Here is a 22,934-nt window from a genome sequence, read left to right on the forward strand (position 1 = left end):
GATCTAGTATTCCTTGATGGTTTCTCTTCCTTCCCATCTTAGCTTCTGAGTTCTGACGAAATCAGGCTTACCTGGGTCATCCAAGTCAGGGCCTTAAATGTAGCTGTTTCAATAAAGAAGGAGAAAAGTTCGTGAAAAGGGTATCTTAAAGTATTATTTGTTACACTTTTTCTGTAGACTGTCAAAATATTTTCATGGCACAGCAGTTGAAATATCACTGTATTGTTGAAGGCTTTCGAATTGTCGAAATATCACTGTCTCCTCAACTTTACATTACAAATTGTCATGAATGTCTACCTAATTAAATATGAAATGATTATAATAATTAAGTCAAGAAAAAAGAACCAGTATAATATAGTGGCTAAATCTGGAGCCCAGCATTTGCCTTTCTGCTTGGGATATGAAACTCAATGAGTGATCTTAGACCAGCTGTTCTTTGTTAGTCTAATCTACATCCCAAGTATTGTGAAAATAAAATCTCTTTTCTAAAAAAATCTCCTTTCTAAAAAATCATTTTTGGAATTTTCAATCCAAGTTGTGTTAATGGTGAATTATAATTTAAAATTTAAAACAAATATTATGCAAGACTAAAAAGGAGTTTTTGCATAACAGGAAAAAAACCTCAAATTGTGTCCCAAAAGACTTGCAAAATAAAGAAAGGATTGGGTTGTTTTGTAGAAGTTACTGAGCTAGGACTATATAAACTAGCATTGAGTATTGTGCTCCTAGAAGATAGCAATCTGACCTGACAATGTGAGACTACACCCAAAGATCTCAAAATTAGCAGTAGTTCATAAGGAAGTCAGTGTATTTGAAGCCCAGATCTTTGACAATAAAATTGTAAGCAGAGTTGCACTTTTCTATGACAATTGAAGTCATAGAGCTTGAACATACAGAAATCTGCTTAGGATTGCAGTGCAACCATTCTAAAGTGTCATATTAGAGCCTTCCTTTTGTCCTGGAAACTATCAACAGACAGTGATGTATATGAATTGTCTTCAAAGACAGTTTATTATAATAATTGAAGCTGCTGGTTGCCAAGATATGTATTGGGAAAGGATACTGCTACCACGAAAGGGTACAGCTGGCCTACCACATGAAACTGATAAAAGGTGCACCAGAAGACAGCTGCAAACATAGTATCCAGAAGTAGTTCCAGTTTCTCAAGATACATATTTGATATATCAAAGAACTCATGAAAAGGATTTATGGACTGTCTTTTTTGTTTGTTTGCATACCTTGATTTACCTATTTATAAAATAGTTCTTGCCATGGTTTTTGACATAACACCCTTCATAAAATATCCATAAAACAGTACAATTTGAAAAAAATAGACCAAGAGCTGAGCCACACATCAGCAGAAATTAAAACCAAGCCCAGCAACAATTTAAATAATCCTGACTAAAAGCCTGTGGGAAAAGTACAGCCTTAAGCAAATTTGATTGGAGTGATGTCCATAGTCTCAAAAGGAAGTCTGACTTTGAGCTTCAAGTGTAACTACCTGCCGGAATTTTGAAGGGGGTGGGATGGAGCAGAGATTCTCTAGATTTGTGTATATGGACAGGTTTGTGTTAGAGAAGGTGTTCTTGGAAGTACCCTTCCTCTGAAACCATTTAGGCCTTTTAAAGATCAGTTGTAAATATTAAAACCAATTTAAATCAGTGGGCTCTCATAATTAGTAGCTTAAGTGTATTCATATCAATTAAAGCAAACTTGATGCATGATTGCCAACAGTTACTCCCACAGAAAGTGCATAGATATTGAAGACAGAGGTCTGTGCTGAAAAACAAAACTAGATCAATAAACTGAAGGGTCAGAATTAGCATTTCAGAGAAGTACCCACAGACATCTTTTCATTGATATGGTAAAATTGTCCTCCTTCTCCCTTAAGCACTATTTGACTAAGAATGGAAGCTGCAGTGTGGAATAAAAATACCTTTTTAAAATGTGGAGTAGGTGCAGTGGTTGGAGGAAGCAAAGCAACTGTTTCTCCTCAACTTTTAAATTCCCATTTTCATTGTTAAGCCACATTGTGCATGATAAAAGACTTTTTGAAGAGATCCCTTGTGCTTGTCTAAGAACCTACTGTACCACTTCTATGGAATTCTTACTGCGTGACAATAGGTATGTGGGTGATCTCAACAACATCATTAATCAGTCTCCTTGCTTTCTCTCTGATTTTTTTCATTCTGTTTAAATTAATTGTACAGAGTTTTATTCTGTGGTATGTACAAAAAAGTTGAGTTTTTTTGTTAATTTAGAACTGGCAGTCATGATTAGTAATTTAGAACTGGCAGTCATGAGATTTTCCCATTTTTCTCAGGTTTTTATAATTAACTGGCTTTCCACAAATTTAAAAAAGAGTGTAAGTTTGCTTTCTGGGGAACATATTGAGTCACTTCTGTTTATTTTGTTGTCCTCTAAGGTGCTCCCTCCCTGAAAAAAAATAGTTGTATATATCTGGTTGGATCTAAAGAACTGAGAGCAGAAATACCCCTGTGGAACAGATATGTCTTCTCTCCTTCCTTTATCTTCTGCAGCCTCCTACACCACCCACAGAGTGGCTCCTGATGACTGAAGGATGTTTGGGATCTGTGGGTAGGGATGCTACTAAAGGGAAACTAGCGGCTTCACTTTGTGTGAAAGGAAGACCCTTTTATTCTCAGGTTTTGCATCCAACCTACTGTTTTCAACTATTGTTTTTTCGAGTATGCACGAGACTGTATTCAGAGGCAGCTTGTTATACGACTAGATGTAGACTCTTAGAGACTGTTATCATTCAGGCCATTCTGAAGAACCTGGTCATTGCCACTGTTGGAATTATTGCATGCCTTAGGTTTCACTTCAGAAGTATTCAGAGATATGCACAAGGTATTCCGATACTCATCTTAAGATGTCAGTGATAAAACAGCACAGAAGAAATTAATTCATCTTATGGAGTATATGATGCACACAAAAGCAATTAGCGGATGTTCCTTGGTAGCTCGTAGGGCTTAGAGGAGTAGATGTAGAAATCACATTTTTCCTGCTTTGCCTGGTTTGGCAACTGCAGCCATTCCTGAAAAAAACCAATTTGGCATTGCCTTGCCACAACAAACTGTCTGGGAGCAAGGCTGTTACTAGTGTCCAGATAAGACTGATTCAACATGGTTTATTTGCAGTTACTGTTGAAGGCCGTTGTTGTTGTTGTATTTATTCCCAGCACTTCCCTAAAGGTGGTTTCCATCATTCTATAAAACAATACATAAAACATCGTAAATACTTAAAATTACCTTTATATATCATTTAATTTTAAAACAAGCCAGCAAGGGAACTCCAGTGGACCCACAGTTCAGTTTAATTCTATACATGAATTTCTCCTGTTATTATAATTTCATTAATATGTAGTTGACACAGGATCTCAACAGAGGAATCAGGAAAAATAAATTAAAGGGGGAAGGGAAAAGAAAAGAGGGAAAGGGAAGTGGAGGGGAAAGGGGGAAGGGAAAAGAAAAGAGGGAAAGGGAAGTGGAGGGGAAAGGGGGAAGGGAAGAGGGAAGGAGAAGAGGAAAAGGAGGAGAGGAGACGGGGTGACTGATATATCACTGTAGCTGCCTCAATCAAAGGTAGATGAAGCTGCAGTTTCTGGTAGATGAAGCTGCAGGTTCTGTTGCCAACACCAGCAAGTTGTGAACCTTAAGTGAGTTTTTTCCTAAGCCACTTCCAAATGAGCCTCTCTTGGGTACCTCCCTCCAGCACTGCCCTCACCCAATTGGTTGTAGGCTGCTCAAGCACTGACCTCCCTTCCATGTCTGTCCCTGGCATGCCCCTCATACATAATGAATATATGTACATTCCTGCCAGGTTGCTCTCAGCCTCAATTACGGGAGTTGGTTTGGGCCTTTAGAGTCCTAAATGACTTGGTTGACAGTACCTGTAATACAAATATTTCGTGAGATCTATGCAGGAAGCTTTCCTGTGGAAATCTGTATTTTCTGTAAGGCAGAATTGTCAGAGACTTCTGGGACGATCTTTATAGTTGCCTTAGACTGTGGAACTCCTCCTGGGAGGGAGTTGGAGCTATAATACATGGCTCCTGGAGAAAGCTATTTCTATTGCAGAAAATCTTTTGTTCTGACATATGGGAAGGATGAAGGATGGGTTCCTTCATATCCTTAAATAGTTTTATAATGCTTCGACAAGTGATGTTGAATATTGGTGTTGTTGTTAACTGTCTTTTGTGCTTCAGGCAACATATAAGTTTCCTTAGTAAATAAATATGAAAATTTATGGAAATGGTATAAAAGGGGTTGCTGAGGAGAGACTGAATTCACTTGCTTTTTTTTGTTACTGATATAGTAGTCATACAGTATATGTTCCTCATAGCCTTAACACACACACACACACACACACACACACACACCCCAAACAGTTGAGTTTAAAGGTCATTAATACTGATGTCTCTCTCCTGTTACAAGGGAAAAGAGAAGATGCCTTGCTAGATATCTTCCTTTCTGCCCTGAAATAAGTGGAACCATGTATTACTGATAACCTTTACAGTGTATTCTACAGTGTACTCCTTAAAGAAATTTGTGAAGAGATGACTGCAATTTGCAGGTCACTTTCCAATTTATTTGTGAAAGTTTACTGAGTACAAGGTTGCAGCCCAGTTCCCACCTACCAGTCCCCAGTCATGGATGAAAAAGTTGTCTTGGCATATTTCAACTGAATTATCACCCTGTTCCACAAACCAAGCATGCTTGGGTAGCCTTAATGTGTGATAATGTTATGGTCAACAGAATCATGATGGGGCTTGCCGCTTTTTCCCCCTCTAGGCCTGCTTAGTAACATTTGACTTTGGTTCATAATGCTGGAAAACCTGTTCACTGCTGGAAAACCTGTTAATCAAGGAACAGCATTCTGTTCTGTTCATTTCTCCCTAGGATACTCAGGGATTGTTCCTGGGGGATGCATATTCAGCATTTAGAAATCATCGTGCAGTATTACATTGAGGCCAGTTAGTTAACATACATAAAACTGCTGGATGAGATCTGTCTGGAGCTCATGACAGATCATCAGTATGCTAATAGCACTCAGCTGTAACTTTCATTATTTATTTAGCAAACTGGGAAAAGCCTGGGTCTTAAACAGGCACTGGTCAAATAAATAAGAGCTAACAGGTCCCATGCCAATCCAGAGAATCTAGCCAAGGCAAAGTGATGATGGGTAGTGAGTTGGCTGTATTTGATGGTGTTTGTGTTCATGAGACTGAACAGATTGGTATCCTAAGATTTTTCTTGGATTTGCAGTTTCATAAAAAGGAGTCACTGTCAGAAACGCTTGCTGCATTTGATATGCTAGTTGTGTAGACCATCATGGAAAAATTAGAGCTTGGGAATATAATGCAGTATACATGTTATGATTTTCAGTATGTTCTCTAACTGTTTTTAGACGTTTCCTTCTACTTCCTTTTAAAAACATTTTTAAACAAATTGAGACCTAATTGAAATTTGTTCATGATATGTTTATGTTAATATGAAAATATTAGGTGAACAGAATATATTTTTGACATTACCTGTAATAGTTAATTCCTCTGTTTGTTTTCTTTTGAGAATTGCCACTAAAATTATTCTGGCAATTGTGATATCTTCCAGCCCTCTCTTCATATAGTAACTGAAGGACTTTCAGCTAATAACAGCAATGGGCAGAAAGGGAGGGGTTTTATGCTGATAACAGTCCTGGAAATAATTTGTAGTGGGGGAAGGGAAGCAAGCAAGCAGCATCTGTGTATTAGAATCTGTATTTCCAACCTCCTTAAGCTGGATTCCCTAACAAAACCCTCATCTGTCATGTACAGCAGCAAAGAAATTTGATGTTTACAGTATCAGGAGATAAAGGGGAGGGGAGAAGTCTGCTTTATTTTTCTTTGAAATGTAAGTCCTTGAGAATGGTGGGGGAAGGAGGGCTTGTTTTGTCAACACACGCATCCCTATGGCAGTGATGTTTCTAATAATCCATTCAAGTGGCAGCAAAATGCTCCTTACTTCTACAAGTGCATTCTTTGTCCCAGGAAATGAGGATTTATTTAAAAAAAAATGGGTTGAAGCTTTGAAGTTATTTTTCTTCCCACAGGCTGGAAGGCATTTCCCCCACAGGTTAAAGGCATGCAGAGAGAAAGCAAAAAGAGGAATCATGAGAAAGAGAATACAAAATATACAAATACAAAATATATGGTATACAAAATATAAATCTCTGTTTTGTTTCAAGTAAACATATGGATCAATTAACTTATGTATTTATTCATTCATACATTTGGTTCCAAATATGACATTTCACAAAGTAATATATTTATTATGGTATAACCTTTTCTAGACTAGAGAACTTCATGAGGTGCATTTGATTAGGAGCTCATAGGGAGGGGCTGACATCAGCAATTGAAAACCTCTTAAGAAAAATGGGATTGACTCAAGCCAGCTTTTTCACTCTCTTGCAAAATTCCCTTCCCTATTACTGTACCTGTCCTGTGTGTGTGTGTGTGTGTGTGTGTGTGTGTGTGTGTGTGTGTGTGTGTGTGTGTGTGTGTGTGTGTGTGTGTGTGTGTGTACCTGGTGGAGAGGGCTTTCACGTGACCAAGGAAAAAAGTTACATTGGAAAGAGAAAACAGAATAATTTACATAAAATTTGGAATTACACCTCATGCCTAGCTGTTGGATACCAGCTCAAGCTGGAAATATTTCTGTAAAATGTTTGAATTTTAACTTTGATGGCATCTAGATGAGCAGCCCAAGCTTCATGGCTGAAATCTATGCCATGCTATTCCTCAAATGGGAGGAATTTACATTCCTTCAACAACCTCTTACTATAAGCCTAAAAAGCGTTTGCCTTAGGTTCTGTATTCAGTTTTGAAAACCCACAAATCTGTGCAATGGCCAGCATACCAATAACAGACAATCTTAAGGATCCTCAAGCTTTGAAAATGTACTGAGACTCTTGTAGAGCGAAGTAAAAGAAAAACCATATTATACAAATGTGTGCACTCAGAAAATACGAAGACTGACACAAACGAAATAATATCAAGTACTCAGTGTCAATGCCTGATATCAGTACGTTTCCTGTTTAAAAAAATAGTGGTGGTACTAGTGATGTTCATCACCTTGGGAACTCTATTTAGATGAAAAGGAAGCACAGAAATAGATGGGAGGGTGACAGAAGGGGAGGGGAGATTATCCAAGCAGGGGTGGGAGGGAAGAAAGAGGGGGTAGGTTGATAGATACAGTGAAGGGGAGAAAAGGGGGAAGGTAGGGAATGAGAGAGAGGTGGGAGAAATTGTCAGAAGCAAAAGAGGTGAGAAAGAGGGGCCAGATGTTAATAAAGGGGGAAGACGGAAGGAAGCACTTGTAATTACAAATCTTGATCTGCAGTGGGGTCTGAAAACGCAAGGCAGGGTCAAGGAAGTTGTAAATAATACAGATTTGAATTAAGCAGAAGCTTACACCTGCAGGCAGGTTCTCTGCAGATATGGGACAAGTGACAGAACATTTTTAAAAAGATTATCTGAGAGGAGGCAAAGATCAGGTGAGTATTCTGACTTAATTAGGGAGATAAAGCAGTAATTCGGAATCTGAGAACAATTCCAAATAAGCTTGAAGTGGAAATTATTCTAATCATTTCCAGCATGATGAAGTGGTTAAGAGCAGGTGGATTCTAGTCTGGAGAACCAGATTTGGTTCTCCACTCCTCCACCTGAGTGGCAGAAGCTTATCTGGTGAACCAGATGTGTTTCCACACTCCTACATTTTTCCTGGGTGACCTTGGGCTAGTCACAGTTCTTCGGAACTCTTTCAGGGCCACCTGCCTCACAAGGTGTTTCTCATGGGGAGAAGAAGGGGGGAAAACTTGTAAGCCACCTTGAGTCTCCTGGCTCTTAGATGTGGCTGCCCAGGTCTGAATGCCAGGTATTGGGTTCAGTAAGCCTAGTTCTATGTCAGGATTAGAGATGTAGAATGCTAATGCTGGGATGTTGACTGGAGTGGGTCATCAGATTTCTAGTCTTGGCTCTATCTTCACTGGCTCTCAAGATGGGATCCACAAAATGGGGTCCACTTCAATGAAGTCCTGGAAGGACATAATCAATACGGAAATTAATGCTAGTGTTGAGTTATTTGCTTAAGACAGTATTATTCTGAAATATGAGTTCAAGGAAAGTTACTGAAGGATTGTTTAGAGGCTACAGTGCATTGTGACAGCTTGTGTAAGAAAGGCCTTTGACAGTGCCAAAAATATTAAACAGTTTGGCTGGAGGCCCCCTAGATTTTGAAACCCTAGGCTTCAGCCTGCCAAGCCTATCGGTAAATCCAGCACTGCAGTGGTAACCCTAGGAAGGGGTGGGTGATCTGCCATGGATCAAGGATTTGTGAGCCTCTGCTGCAAGTGTATGACAACCCAAGAATGGGAAGCAAGAGCTGCTTCAGAGGAAGCTGCTGCTGCAAGCTGACCACTGCCTGAACTCAGGTTGGGCAAGCTGCTGTTTGTGTGCACTCCAAATAGGTCTCATGCAGTGGTGGGATTCAAATAATTTAACAACCAGTTCCGGTGGTGGGAATTCAAATAAATTAACAACTGATTGTTTACAAGCACCATTTTAACAACCTGAAGTGGTGCGAACCTGCTGAATCCCACCACTGGTCTCATGGCAATGCAAGCCTGCTCTGCTCCTCAACTGGGTGTTGTAGGGATGTCAGTACAGAAGGGATGCGGCTATTTTAACTTCCTGGATGTAAATTATGTGGAAGGAGCTTCCCAAGAGGGACCAAGGGAGTAAACAGGATCCTCTAAATTCTTTCTGAGGTTAATAGTGCCTGGCAGCATACATGCAAACAAAGTGACCCTGACAAACCTAACCCAGATTGGCCTAGCTAGAAACTACCTATTTCTGTTTGTGTCTGTCAGCCCACCTAGGTAGCATATCTAGTTTTGTTTGTAAATGTTGGGGTGAGCCAAGGCAAGATAGGAAAGTAAGCCTAAATTTTTTTATTATACTTGATTGTTACCATGTTTTTAAAAAAAATAAAGTTAATGTTTCATGTGTATCTGTATACAGGTCTATTACCGGTATTCAAAGTAAGGAATGTCAGTAAAGGTTATAGTCATTTAATTGTGTGGCTGTACAAGTGCTTCCTTGCATTTTGCAAGAAGATCCTAGGGCCAAAATAGAAATTATCAATGAAAATTCAGGTTGTCTTTATAGCACTAGAAACGTCAAAGAACTTCAGCTGTGTACATGGTTTCCCCCAATGCGTTCATGTAGCTTTGTTGGTTCATACCCACAAAGGACATATATTGCAGCTGAGTGTTTATTTGAATATCTTTTCATGGCAAATTTTTGTATTTCCTTTTGTAAGCTGTTGAAAGAATCCATTACATTTGTTGATGTGGGAAGAAATGACAATACATATTGGAGCTACAAAGTAAACAAGCGTTGGTTGGCCACAAAGAATGAGCAAACCAGAAATAATGTTTTCAGTGCAGCAGAACTGAATTATAAAGTACATTTAAAATGCATATTTATGTTGTGTAGTAAACAGTATACCTTTCTATTCTACTATTATTCATGTATTGCAGTGGTTCCCAAACTTATTTGGCCTACCGCCCCCTTTCCAGAAAAAAATATGACTTAACGCCCCCTGGAAATTAATTTTTTAAAATTTTAATAGCAATTAAACAGAAAGATATATGTATTAATGTTTCTACCTGTGGCCATCACCACCCCCCTGGATCGCTGCAGCACCCACCAGGGAGCGGTGGCGCCCACTTTGGGAATCACTGATGTATTGGATAAAAATATCAGAATTTTGTCAACAGTGATATAATTTAAAAATGATTTTCTTTGTTTACACTATTTTAAGCTTTCCCTTCTCAATAGGGAGGATACAGTGCATACATTTCAGAAGGGATTTTCTTAAATTTGAATATTAAATGAGAATCAATAAGAATTAACCCCTCTTTTCACTTGGTTCAGTCATATGGATAAAGGGTTTGACATCATAATTTTATGAAATTCATTATCTGGAATATGATACTTTTTTATCTCGGGGGAAAATGGTTGAGGCTGCAGGTAATGAAAAGATGGAAAAACAGCTATAGCAACAGTGGAGAAAAAATCAGGGCAAATCTTACATTGCATAGGCTAGAGCTCATTTTAAATCTTACTCCATGATGATGATGGTAACAATATTTCTTCACTACCATTGCATCCAGACAGTGTTGACCTGCAGAACTTTTCTTGGTGGTCCAGAGCCTATTGGGTTCTGGCCAATAGGAAGCATTGGACTGTTCTGCAGCCTGCTGAGATTGTTTTAAGTATTTTGCAGATAAAATCTCTCAAAGGTTCTGACTTCGACTCTATTTTAGAAGCAACAAAATCAGTTGCCCCAGGATGCCAGTTTGTCCAGTTGTGTGGGACACCTTTCAGCTTTTGAAGTCTGAGGATGTCCACAAGATCCTTGGTAGTTTGAGATCTACCACCTGCTTGTATGACCCTTGCCTCTCCTGACTACTTAAATCTGCCATGTTTGGGACTGACTAACTTGGTCCAAGAGGCATTTAATGTCTCCCTGAAAGAGGGGCTGATTGCTCATACCTTGCAGTGGCCAGTGGTCTGTCCACTCCTAAAGAAATCTGTTCTGGACACAGGAGAGTTGAATAACTACCATCCAGTTACTCTCAAATGTACTATTCTAGAGCAAGGTGATTGAACAAGTGGTGGCTGGCCAACTTCAGGGACCCTTGAATGACACTAATTGTTTGGATCCATTACAGTCTGCTTTTCAACATTTATTTAAAATTGCTAGGAGAAGTCATCTAGAGATTTGGGCTGAGGCCACCAATATGCAGATGACACTCAGCTCTGTTCTGAGCTTCTAGCAGATCCCAGGCAGGCTGTGAAGAGGTGCCCCCGGAGACAGTTTTGGAATAAATGAGGGCTACTGTAAGGACTGTCTTCTTCCCTATGAACTGTAAAGACTGTCTTTTCCCCTATGAACCTACCAGTTTACTGTGGTTATCTTTGGAGGCCCTGCTTCAGTTGCCTTCCATCTGAGGTTTTTTTCAATTGTGGCACCAAAGTTTTGAAACTGTCTCCCCAGAAAGAGTTGTCCTTATTGAAATTTTTCCATCAGTGGGTGAAAACGTTTTATTTTGTTTCTCAAACCAATAGCTGCTATTGGCCCTCCTCTCTGATTCTGAATTTCATCGAATATTTTATGATTTTAAATATTGTTCAAATATTTTTCAATTGTTCAATTTTTCAATTGAAATATTTTTCAATGTTGTTCAAATATTGTTCAAATATTTTTCAATGTTGTTTTTAATTCAAACATTGTAATGCTTTTATGTGTGCTACCCTGGTAACCCTGATTGTGTAGAAAGGCAGCATAAAAATGTTTAACATAAAGAAATAAACACCTTAGCAATTGATGGTTTAAAAATAAAATTTGGTGGCAAAAATGTGGTAATCTTTCCTCCCTGCCTCTTGGTAAACACAGTAAGAAAGGTAATGGGACTTCAGAACAAATTAATATGTAAAATGTAATTTTTCCTAATACATGCTATATCTTTTTCATATTTGTATGTTTCCTTCTTCTTTCATAGGCCAATAACAAGCCTGAAATTGAGGCAGCCTTATTTCTCGATTGGATGAGACTCGAACCACAGTCTATGGTGTGGTTGCCAGTATTACATAGGGTGGCTGCTGCTGAAACCGCCAAACACCAAGCCAAGTGCAACATATGTAAAGAGTGTCCAATTATTGGATTCAGGTACAATATATCACTTTATCAATAGTGCATTATCTTATTCTAGTATTCTTTGTTTTACCCATTACATTAAACAGAATGTTTCGGTTGTTAATGGTATTATAATCACCTGTGACAATAAAGTTAATCAACTACTTTGCATATCGGCCATATTTGAGAGCACTGAATCTGCACTCCAGCCCAGAAAAAGAGTGTACGAAGAGAAAGTTTTGTTGAATTGCATACTTCTTTTTCTTTCCAAGGGAGTTAAGTACTTGCTTTCTTTTCCTTCTGTTCTGTAAGAACAATTATTCTGTCCCTATTGCATATTAATTGCTCCCCAGTGTTACAAAAAACATGCAAATAAGAACTTGTCAAAATACAGAAAAATATAGGGTTATAAGAGAAAGTTACTTAACAATCATGGGATATAAACCTGGATGACTGGAAATCCCATTATATAATTATTATTTATTCAGAAAGAATCTACTCAGCCTATCATTTATAAACTCCACTTAACAATGGTCTGTTCCTCACAACACAAAAAACAATGGTCTGTTCCTCACAACACAAAAAAGATTTTTGTGGGATGTCTTAAAAGAGGCAACAGCTTCTTTTCACCCTACACACCAAAAATAAGACATCTGAGGGACATCTTTATAAAGGCGGCTGCTGGTCTGGTTTTGGACAGCAAAGGCATCAGAGGGAGCTTTTTCTTGTGCATTCTACACAGCCAGGCAGGGGACTTCTTGCAGGTGCCTTAAAGAAAAAAATGCACTTTGAAATTTTTTTAAAAAAAGACACCTCAAATAAGGCATCCAGAGAATGTCTGGGGGGGGGGGGGGAAGCTGCGCAGAACTTTTTCTCAATGCGCCTTTTTTTAGGTTCTCAGGACATCTTATTTGTACTGTGCCGAATGGACCAATGTTTTAATCCTAGGCTCTAAAATGTTGTTGATGGGTTTAGACATCTGGGTCAACAGCATGGTTACTATAGCAATGATTAAGCCACTGTGTTTCAAAAAGGCTATGGATTGGTATGCCTGTTCAGAATTCACTTAACTAGTAAATAAATGCTTGCTTTCAATTATGCTCAGGCTTGTTTGATCACTTTGTTTCTTAATAATGTTTTTGAATGGTCTGTATGCTTTTCAGTCATGTGATTATCTAAGCATTGGCATTTGTCTTTCTGTGCATCAAGCAGTTGACAAAGCACTTTTTATAAGTCTTGGGGGGGGGGAGCCCAGATAAATCACAGTGGGTGGGCTGCATTCTCATAAAGACACCATAATTTTGTCTGTTATTTGTGAGAAAGACTGGGTGACCTTAACTAGAAATGCTGTGAGAAATTTATGAAAAAACAGCTTCCTTTCTGCTTTCTGCTAGATGCTAAGGAGAGTAAAAATGAAATTCATTTCTTGTTTTCCCATTTTTTCTTGTTTCTTTTAAGTATTATATTCTTAGATCAGAATGCAGACAATGTATAATATATATGTGAAGTTGCAATTACCTGTAACTATAGTTTATCGAGTGGGTTTCTGTACAGACACAAATTGGAACTGCACTTGCATAGGCCTGCCATGGAAAGATTGCTTTTCTCTGCTCTACAGCAATGAAAAGCACTTGCTCCCCCTTTGCTTGGGAGGGAAGATTCCCACTCAAATGGTCAGGCGATGGGAGGGAGAGGAGTGCTATTCCCTCAGTTCTCCTACCACCACCATGCAAAGGTGGAGCGAGGGAAAACTGCACCTGGGATGTGCGTGGGCCCTCGCCTCTGCCGTGGTGCCGCCCACCCCTGCCACACCACACCACCTCGATGGCCTGGTCACACCTCCTCTGCGGCTCAGTCTGAGGCGTTGCGCCCACCCCCCAGGGGCTCTACACCACTGCCACTATGGCTAAACAAGGAAGACGTGAAAAGCTAGTTGCAGCATGGTAAAAAAAATAGCAGCCCATAGTGGTGTAGGGCTCTTCAGAGCTGGGGTGTTCAGCACCAAGGCTCTTTGGAGCCAGTCTGTTTGGCACCAAGGCTCTTTGGAATCGATTCACTCAGTGCCAAGGCTCTTCAGAGCCAATCCACTCAGGCTCCAAGACTCTTCGGAGTTGATCCACTCAACACCAAGCCTCTCCTGGGTGGATCCACAAAGTGTCAAGGCTCTTCAGAGTTGAGCTGCTTGGCACTAAGGCTCTTCACAGTTGAACTGCTTGGCTCCAGGGCACTTCAAAGTGGATCCACATAGTGTCAAGGCTCTTTGGAGTTGAGCTGCTCAGCACCAAGCCTCTTTGGAGTGGATCCACACAGCACCAAGGTTCTTTAGAGTTGAGCTGCTCAGCGCCAAGCCTCTTCAGAGTCAATCCACACAATGATGGTGCATTGCTTGGTCAGAGTTTTGCGCATCTCAAATCAGAGAAAGCTCAGAAGGCCCTGTGAAGAGGGGCAGAAACAGAGGCTGGGGAACAAGCCAAAGGAATCAGAGACTTTTTAAATAGGACTGGAGGTCAAAAAGGAAAAAACACTTTTGACAAGGAAAAACCACCACACAGGGCCAGAGGCCTGATGTGAGGTAAAGAGTCAGCGCAGCTGAAGGAAAAAATTCCATGGAAAAAAAGGCCGAGCCCTTCTCAGCTCCATTGGTTAAAAGAAAAAATGCACAATTTCAATAACAAACTACCTCACAGGACTTGAGACCCGGTGTGAGGAAAAACCTGAAGCAGAAACTGCTGAAGAGGACAGAGCCCTCTCTATCACACAGAAGAGAAAAGAATTCACAATTCAATGAAAAAAAGTCTCGCAGGGCCTGGGGCCCAGAGTGAGGGGAAGAATCAACAGAGCTAAAGCGAGAACTTATTTCCTCTGTGGCAGTGAAAGAAGGACTGGGGGGACTCCTCTTCCTCCCAACATGTGACCATTTGGGTGGGAATCTTCCCTCCCATGGGGAGGGGGAGCAAGTGCTCTTCATTGCTGTAGAACAGACAAAAGCTTTTAAATCTTTCCATGTCAGGCCTGTGCAAGCACAATCCCAGTGTGTGTCTGCACAGAATACCCACAGAAATGAAATTCATGGTTCCAAGTCCAACCATTTTTCCCACCATTAAGTGGTTTCCTGTCATCTTAATGATATACGTTCATGATATACGTTCAAGTCTTAGGAGAGATGTTTATATGAGTCTTCCATTTAGTAAATCAGATAATTGTTTAAAATTGCCTACTTAGGATAGTAACTTTCAAAATTGGCAAGTTAAAGTCTTTCCAAGCTGTGAAATCTGAGAACCTTTTGCCTGGAGATTCTCGACATTGAAACTGGAAACTGCATGTGCAGTATGTGCTCTGTTAAGAAAAAATAGGATTCAAGACCACAGTACTGAAAATGTTAAACTGTGACCACTAGAAGAGGCAGAACGTCTTTTCTGAATAATCATTGTTTATATTCAAGCCAAATTGAGTTCAGAAGTCTTAAGGAACATGGGCTGGCCTGTGTTCCAGACATTCTGATTTGACCCTTGGACTGGAATGTTTTTGTGTATTTGCTGGAAACAAACTGAAGAAAGGCATCATGTAACTCAATGTGGTCAACTGATGAACCATAAACTTGGCTAGAAAACTAGCAGTAACTTCAATAGATTAGAAGGGTTTAATACTGTTTAGGATTGCGCCATGAGTCTCTTTTTCCATCATTATGAAAGTACTAACTTGTATGAAAGGGATAAGAGTGTATTAACATGAAGTGTGCAGCTGTCCTCCTTCACACAACTAGTGTCATTGATTTCGAGGGAGGTTGGATTTCAGACACTGGTTACACAATGTTTAGAAAGTTAGACAGCAAACACTTACCACACCATTGAAATGAAAGTCTTAACTATATACTCCAGGCTAATTCATTATTTCAGTAGGATTTATGCTAATTACGCTTCACCCAAAAGTTTTTTCCCCATAATGACTTTATGGAGTTCAAGTTGATACAGCACATCTGCATAGTATAGTTTCTATGAGTATTCAACTTAGTTTTGCATACCTTTGTGAAAGAAAGTCTGCAGGAAGTTAGTTCTATTTGTTACATTTAAGTTGCACTGCCCAAGGGAAAAATGGGCGCACCTTAAAAGAGCCCAGAATCCAGAACTACTTGGTCCAGAAGTCTACTACGGTATCATGAAGGGCCGTGGATATATCCCTCGATTTGTAAGGGATGTTGAGACAATGTGATATTTTTCTGGTGCTAATCAGAAGCAACATTAGAACAAAACAGCTAATATTCTGAATTGTGAGTTGCTAGCCTAGGCCTTATTTCAACATACTCAAAAACACAACACAGAGAGAGAGAGAGAGAACACCCTCGAACCTGTAATTTGAGAAAGAAAAAGACCAATGGGTTCCCCAAAATGGCATGCAGTCTCAAAAAATGCAAGCCCTGATACTGTTTTCTGTCCAAAATGGTGCCAGATCTCCAATATCTGAAGACTAGGTGGAACACAAAGTGCAGCCCAGCAGTAAATGCCCTATTTATCCAAAATATACAATTATTATTTATGCTGATAGTCTATGTTTGCTAGCCAAGTGCTGGCAACACCTACAAGGGGGAAGACCAAGGTTGGCATAGGTTGCACAGGCATTGTGTGATACCACAGTGTCTTTCTGTCACACACATTAATATAATATTAGGCCAACAAACAAGAGATATCCTGATGGATCAGATCAAAAGGTCCATCTAATTCAGCATACTATTTCTGATCATGGCCAGCCAAATGTTTATGGAAAGCATGCCAGCTGGACATGAAAGCCCATACCTGTGGTCTATCACTCACTATATAGAGTGGCAATGCCTCTGAAGTAGCGAGGACCAGCACCCTCACCCACTTTAAAAAATAGGATCATCATCCAAATTCCAAGGCAGAGGAAAAAATCCTCTTTTATTTTACTTCCCGCTAGTATCATTGCAAAGGAGGAATGTAGGAGTTAGGCCAGTGACAAATGGTCAGTTACCATAAGCCACTTTCTCCAGTGGGGATGGGAAAGAAGAACCATTAGAGTTTAGTAGGAATCAGTTTGACTCTGCACCATGTGGATTTCCCTTCATCATTTACCAGCCACAACACAATGGATCACAGTTCAACAAAATTGCACTATTTCAGTGGGGAAGGAAAACAAGACCACATTGGCATCAGAAAAGCGAGAAGAAAAAGAGGGGGAGGAGAAGAATAAAAGTAATATTGAAATCCTATGTGCATATGCTTCTTTTACATTGAAAAGGTCTTAATTCTGAGTAATAAGTGTGTGTCTTACTGGACTTCCAGTTGAATGGTGTTTCTCTCTGGTTGAACTGCCGAGTGTTCCCAGACTGCACACTGCTGATAGGGACTATTTTTGCCATCTGTAGAACTAGTTATTCTTAGCTCTTTCCTCCCCAGTTATTGTGGACAGGTGGACTGGAAGGGTCTGGACTTTTGACCCACTAGTTCTGAAAAAATCCAGAATCAGCAGTGTGAATGAGCTGTTCAGCTCTTGGAAACAACCTTCCCTTATCTTTGTTTTTCTTCTCTTTAGTCTTTCTTTCACCTTCTTTTGTATCTGTTCCTTTTTTATCTCTTTTATTTTTAATAGTAAGATTGTGTGTGTGTCTTACAAGAAACACAAGATTAAAAGAGAGGAATGTGGTGTACAAACAGTAAGAGATAAGAAATTAAGAGTGGAAGGGAATGAGTAAAAAAGGGGGAAAAACAGACCAAGAGGCACAATTTTTCTGTACACCTGTTGAATAAGCTCAGTTTAACTGAGAACATGTAAAAATGCATGTGGTTATGATGCAGTTGAATGCATGAGTGAAGGGAAAAGGGAAGGGATAGTAAGTGTATGACTCACTGTAGCATTTGGTTGATTAGACTGAAGAGCAGCTGTATAGGATTGTGGTCCAGAAGGAATGTTAGTATTTTCCAGAGTGTAGGTAAATGGGAAGGAGGCCAAGTTGTTGTTCCTCCATTATCACTACAAAACAGGATGACTGACATCAATTATCTAGGAAGGAGAAAACTCATTAATGTCTGAAAAGTTTCACAAGGTGCTTCTTTGGTTGTTGCCCAGTGTGCTTCTTCCATTGGCCGGTGCCATACTCCCCCCTATCCACCCCCCCTATCCACCACCACCCCCTTTCCTGGGCTTGCATTATGGGAAGCGCAGTGCACAGACTTGGAATAGGGAAGCAGGACACACTGACAGTCTTGTAGTAGTAGCTCTGAACTCTCATACGTTGTCAGTGCTGATGCCATTCTTGTTTAGGGATTCAGCTGACAATTTGAATTTCCAGGAGCTTAAACCTTTGGGATTAAGAGCAAAACATCTTACAGCTTGCAGGGTAAAAAGCACTGCAGACTAATTTATGGTTGCCTGGGAAATTCTTGAAGAACTGGGAACATTGCCAGAGGAGGGGGGAATTTAGAGCACAGTTTCACCAGATATCTATGGTATACAATACAGTTGCCCTCTGAAGCTGCCATGTTTTCCAGGGAAACTGATCTCTGTTGTCTGGAGATCAGTTAATTTTGGGGAAACTCCAGGCTGTTGTGTATGTATGTGTGTGTATATATATCTATATATAGGCGTATATTAGCAGAGGAGAACAGAAGAGACAGATTCTGAGTTGCTTTTTATAAATGAGTTTACCAACTATAAGGGAGGGTTACATGGAGATAAAATAAGAAATCCTTTCTTTTCCGTTACACATCTACATTACTGTAGGTTTGGTTACATCTTGCTACCTATCTGCTGTCTCACAATGACCTTAACTAAGGTGGCTGATCACTCGGCTAGAAATGCTGCCATTTCAGACAGAAGGAGATTACTGAGGAGCATGCTGAAATGTGCTTGCAGCTGCCACTCAAAAACACAGCCAATCGGAATGCGGGACTCTTGCAATGTGAATACTCCTGTAAAACAAAAATGGAGCATTTGATCCAGTTCTTAGCTTGGCTCCTCCACAGACGGGCAGCCGTGTGAAGGGAGAAACCGAAATACAAACATCCCCGTATGTATGGTCCCGGTTTTACCCCAGGATATTATGTCCATCTGGAAAACATCACAGGCCCCATCTGAAGGATGTTAACACTCTTCAGCATTGAGGGGAAATGGATTGACCTTCTACGACATTCTATGACCTTCTATTTCCACAGATATTATTATAACCTTTAGATTTGTTAGAAAACACACCTGTTGTTACCTAAAGCTCAGAAATTTAAGCTGTCAGTCTAAAGGTGTAAAATGTCTGGCAGTTTCGTAGCCATGAGAAAAATGGGAAAAAACCTGTTGTGGAAAATGGAAATATTTGTAATATTTTCTTATTAATCAAAACTTGGTTTACTATAAAGCTATGTTTACATTTCACTTATATCAAAAGACATATTTTGGTGGGGGTTTGTTTGTTGTTCAACACCCCCTAAAATCCTCAGTTTTCTTTTTCACATCTGTATTTCAGCTGAGAAGCTGCTCTTGGAATCTTGAGACACTGAGTATGGAAGCCAAACATATTGGCAGTAGGAGGGGTAGACCATTAGTGTAATAATTGGGAACATTGCCATTCCAGGGACAATGGGAGACAGAGCTGCACCTATAATTTATTTCCCCAAAACATAAGCTGCATCTCTGGTTCTTGAGTAAATAAAAAACCTGAGAATATTTCCAAGAGAGCAATAGCATCTAGAAAGTGAATTTGTAAGTCCCGTGTAAGGTACATGCTATACCGATATTCTGGGTATAAATTCAAATGAAGCAGCCAAAATATAAGGATCTTAAATTAAGGAAACTAAACAGCAATGTTTAGTCTTCCAGTTGTTCAATACAGACAAAACCTATCTAAACCTGGTACAGGCAGTGCACAAACTGAAAAATTAAATGGACAATAATAAAAATACAAAGTGAACCAGATTTCTGTGTCGGGGCTATATCATATGCCAACTGATGTTGAAGACCAGCAGCCAAATGAAATTTGTGACTTTTGTAAAGGTTTCAATGGTGTTGATGGGAAGGGCAGCCGCCTAACCTTGAGTGCATTCCACAGTCCGGGCGATGGGCCAGCTTCATCGGCGGAGACTTTATCTCTGCGCGGGAGTTGAGGTCTCCGTTCCCATGGGAAGCCGGGAGGGGGATGGGATGGATAGAGTTATAACCTGTGCTTCTGGCGGGAAGTGTCTTTCCTGCCACTGCGTGTACTTGAGCTTTCTAAGATGTCTGAATAAACGGTCTTTTTCACCAAAGAGCCTTTTATTTCTGCTTCTATGGAATTCCTTACAACTTTAGTGTAATGACTTTAAAAGATTGCCAAGTCGGTAAACAAAAGCTGGGGAAAGTAGTGCTACTTATTGTGTTTAGAGTTCCAGTATTAAATTTTGCTGTTAGATATCTGAAAAAAAATTACTTGTGAGTTTTGAAACTGTATATTTTTTTTCTTTTCCAGGTATAGAAGTCTAAAACATTTTAATTATGACATCTGCCAAAGTTGCTTCTTTTCTGGTCGAGTTGCAAAAGGTCATAAGATGCACTACCCAATGGTAGAATACTGTACACCAGTAAGTAACTTACTTGTCCCTTAATGGAGATTTCTGTGAGAAAACATGTTATAATTTGTTTTGTGCAAATTTATGGAGGTTTGATGTGCACTTATGTGATTACATTTTCCTGTATGCACTTTAAAGCTTGGCATAGTGAAAAATAATAGGAGTTGGAATAAATTTTGATGTGCTGCTATATCAGAATAATTGTATATTTAAAAAACTCCATGTTTAGTATAAAATAATTTATTTTAGTGTGTTTTGTACATTATTCCTAGGACACTTGCAAAATGTACCCAATGTGAAAGTTATAAATGAATATACAACATAATAGGACAGTAATGGTGAACTTTTTCGAGACTGAGTGCCCAAATTGCAACCCAAAATCCACTTATTTATCACAAAGTGCCAACACGGCAATTTAACCTGGATACTTAGTTTTTAGTTTAGAAAAAATGGTTGGCTCCGCGGTGTGCGTTACTCAGGAGTAAGCTTGGTGGTAGTTGGTGGCTTTGCTTTGGAGCAACAGTGCAACTCTTCCAATGGGTGAACCACAACCCTAGGAGGGTTTACTCAGAAACAAGTCCCATTGCCAGCAACTGAGCTTACTCCCAGGTAAAGGATTGTGCTTTAGTTCTTCACATTCAAATCAGTGGGGTTTAACAGTGCTTAACAGGGTTACCTACACTGCTTTCCCACAACTAGGTCTTAGGTTTAATGCTAATAATCGAGCTCAGTGGCCCAGGCCAGCCTAGATGTGTGGGGAAGCACTCTGTTTTTGCGTGCCCACAGAGAGGGCTCTGAGTGCCACCTCTGGCACCCGTGCCATAGGTTCGCACCACTGTAATAGGATTTTTTAAAAAACACCTTATTTGGCTAATGCTATTTCTAAAACTCATACTGCTGTAATTGCATTATAAGCTATCATCTTCAGTAGTGAACTCTTGGAAAATTAGTGTAACAGGCATTGATTTTGGTATGAGGATATGTGTTCTGGTTTTATGATAACAGTTACTTTTTGTTATAAAACCAATCTTGATGTTAGAGGTATTTTATGTAATGCATACTGATCAAGGTATCAAGGAAATAAAACTTTTTAGCTGTCAGAATGATGCTTGTGGAAACTGAGGCCCATTATGCATGAAACACTTACCTCAGGGCTCATCGCTGCGCGGTGGGGTTGTAGTGAGGTCTTCTTGCGTTTCTCTGTTTACACACTCTGTTTCCACTGCCTACTGCCCAGATTCCCTGCTAAACTCTCCCAGATCTCTGCCTTTCCTGCTTCTCTTAACTCTGCCCATCAGCTCACTCTTGAAGGCACACAGTCGCAAGATTGCTGACTTTGTTAAAGCCCTTTAAATTGCTGTTATATCAGTATTGCTTTTATTGCAGGTACATCAATATTATAGCCCCATTCAAAAATAATCCTACCCTCAAATGAAAGAGGCAAAACAATTCTACATTCTGCTGAAGAAAGGGACAATGTCCTAGTACTGAAACTCACCTTCCCTCACACACACACACAAATACGCACATACTCTTCCTCCTCTTGCTGCTGCTGTGGGAGAAGAGAGAGGCTGGTAATTTCTATATGTGTATCATTCCCACTCTGTGTACTGCATGTGATAATCATCAATATTCTTTATGTTATGAAAAATACCATGAATGCATATGGTTGGTCCACTATTTTTCTGAATACATGAAGCTGCCCTATACCAGATCAGACAATTGGTACATTGAGTTCAGTATTGTCTAGTTGCAATAGTAGTTGCTTTCAAGGGGTTTCAGGCTGAGGTCTTTCACATCGCCTGCTATCTGATCCTAGACTAAGAAACTGGGGATTGAACTTGGGGCTTTCTGCATGCCAACCCCACGCTCTACCACTGAGCAACAGACCCTTCCCATGGGAGCAGCCTCTCAATAGCATTTAGAAATGTAGGAAGACTGAAGGACAAGTAATCTTTTGTTTAATCCTAATTGAAGGTTCTTCTTCTGAGGTATATGCTGTGACTGGTTCCTCAATTATCTCTTGAAATTGTAGGATGTGACTTTTTAAACTTTCTAGTAAATTAAACCAAAATAATTTTAAGGATATCCTTAAAGATCAAATTTGGGGTCAGAAGAAATTATACCAGGTCAGCATGTTGGGAGATTTTAATCACATTCTGTGGTGTAAGGCGTTGGTTCTGAAGTAAACACCATTTGGGATAATGAACAAGCAGGAGAGGTAAAACTGTGTGCTGTAGAATATATTAATGTGTCAAAGAGCCTACCAGTGATTCTAAGTATTATAGAGGACAATGCTTTCCCATATTTGAATTCTAAAGTTCATTATATGTTAAGGTTTCTCTTCTATTTGATACATGCTAGGTTTGCATAAAAGTAAAAATCATGCCCTGAGGTTTTAATTAGACTTTCAAAGTTCTCTTTTCCTCCTCATTTTTCCTGAGCTAACATCATGACTGTGTTATATTGTTGTGCGTATCCAAGAGACAGTGTTAGGCAGACAAGTCTGAACAAATGTTCCCAGAACCTGAAAGAGAAAATTGTTAATCTTCAAAGTTATAAAGTGCATTAGCACTTTCCTCTGATCTGTTATTGGAGGCAGTTGGATCATAATAGATTGATTATT

General features: G+C 39.7%; 1 protein-coding gene across 8 annotated transcripts in view; it reads left to right on the top strand.

Moving 5' to 3' along the window:
- DMD (dystrophin) overlaps window positions 1–22,934 on the top strand; it is a 1,175,169-nt gene that overhangs the window by 1,109,641 nt on the left and 42,594 nt on the right. For all 8 annotated transcript variants that reach the window (XM_048495459.1, XM_048495460.1, XM_048495467.1 and 5 more), the window contains 2 exons: window positions 11,629–11,795; window positions 20,209–20,320. In XM_048495459.1, the coding sequence (XP_048351416.1) occupies window positions 11,629–11,795; window positions 20,209–20,320 (279 nt within the window). The remainder of the gene's footprint in view (window positions 1–11,628; window positions 11,796–20,208; window positions 20,321–22,934) is intronic.

Source organism: Sphaerodactylus townsendi, linkage group LG04 (assembly GCF_021028975.2).
Source record: "Sphaerodactylus townsendi isolate TG3544 linkage group LG04, MPM_Stown_v2.3, whole genome shotgun sequence".
Taxonomy (NCBI): Eukaryota; Metazoa; Chordata; class Lepidosauria; order Squamata; family Sphaerodactylidae; genus Sphaerodactylus; species Sphaerodactylus townsendi.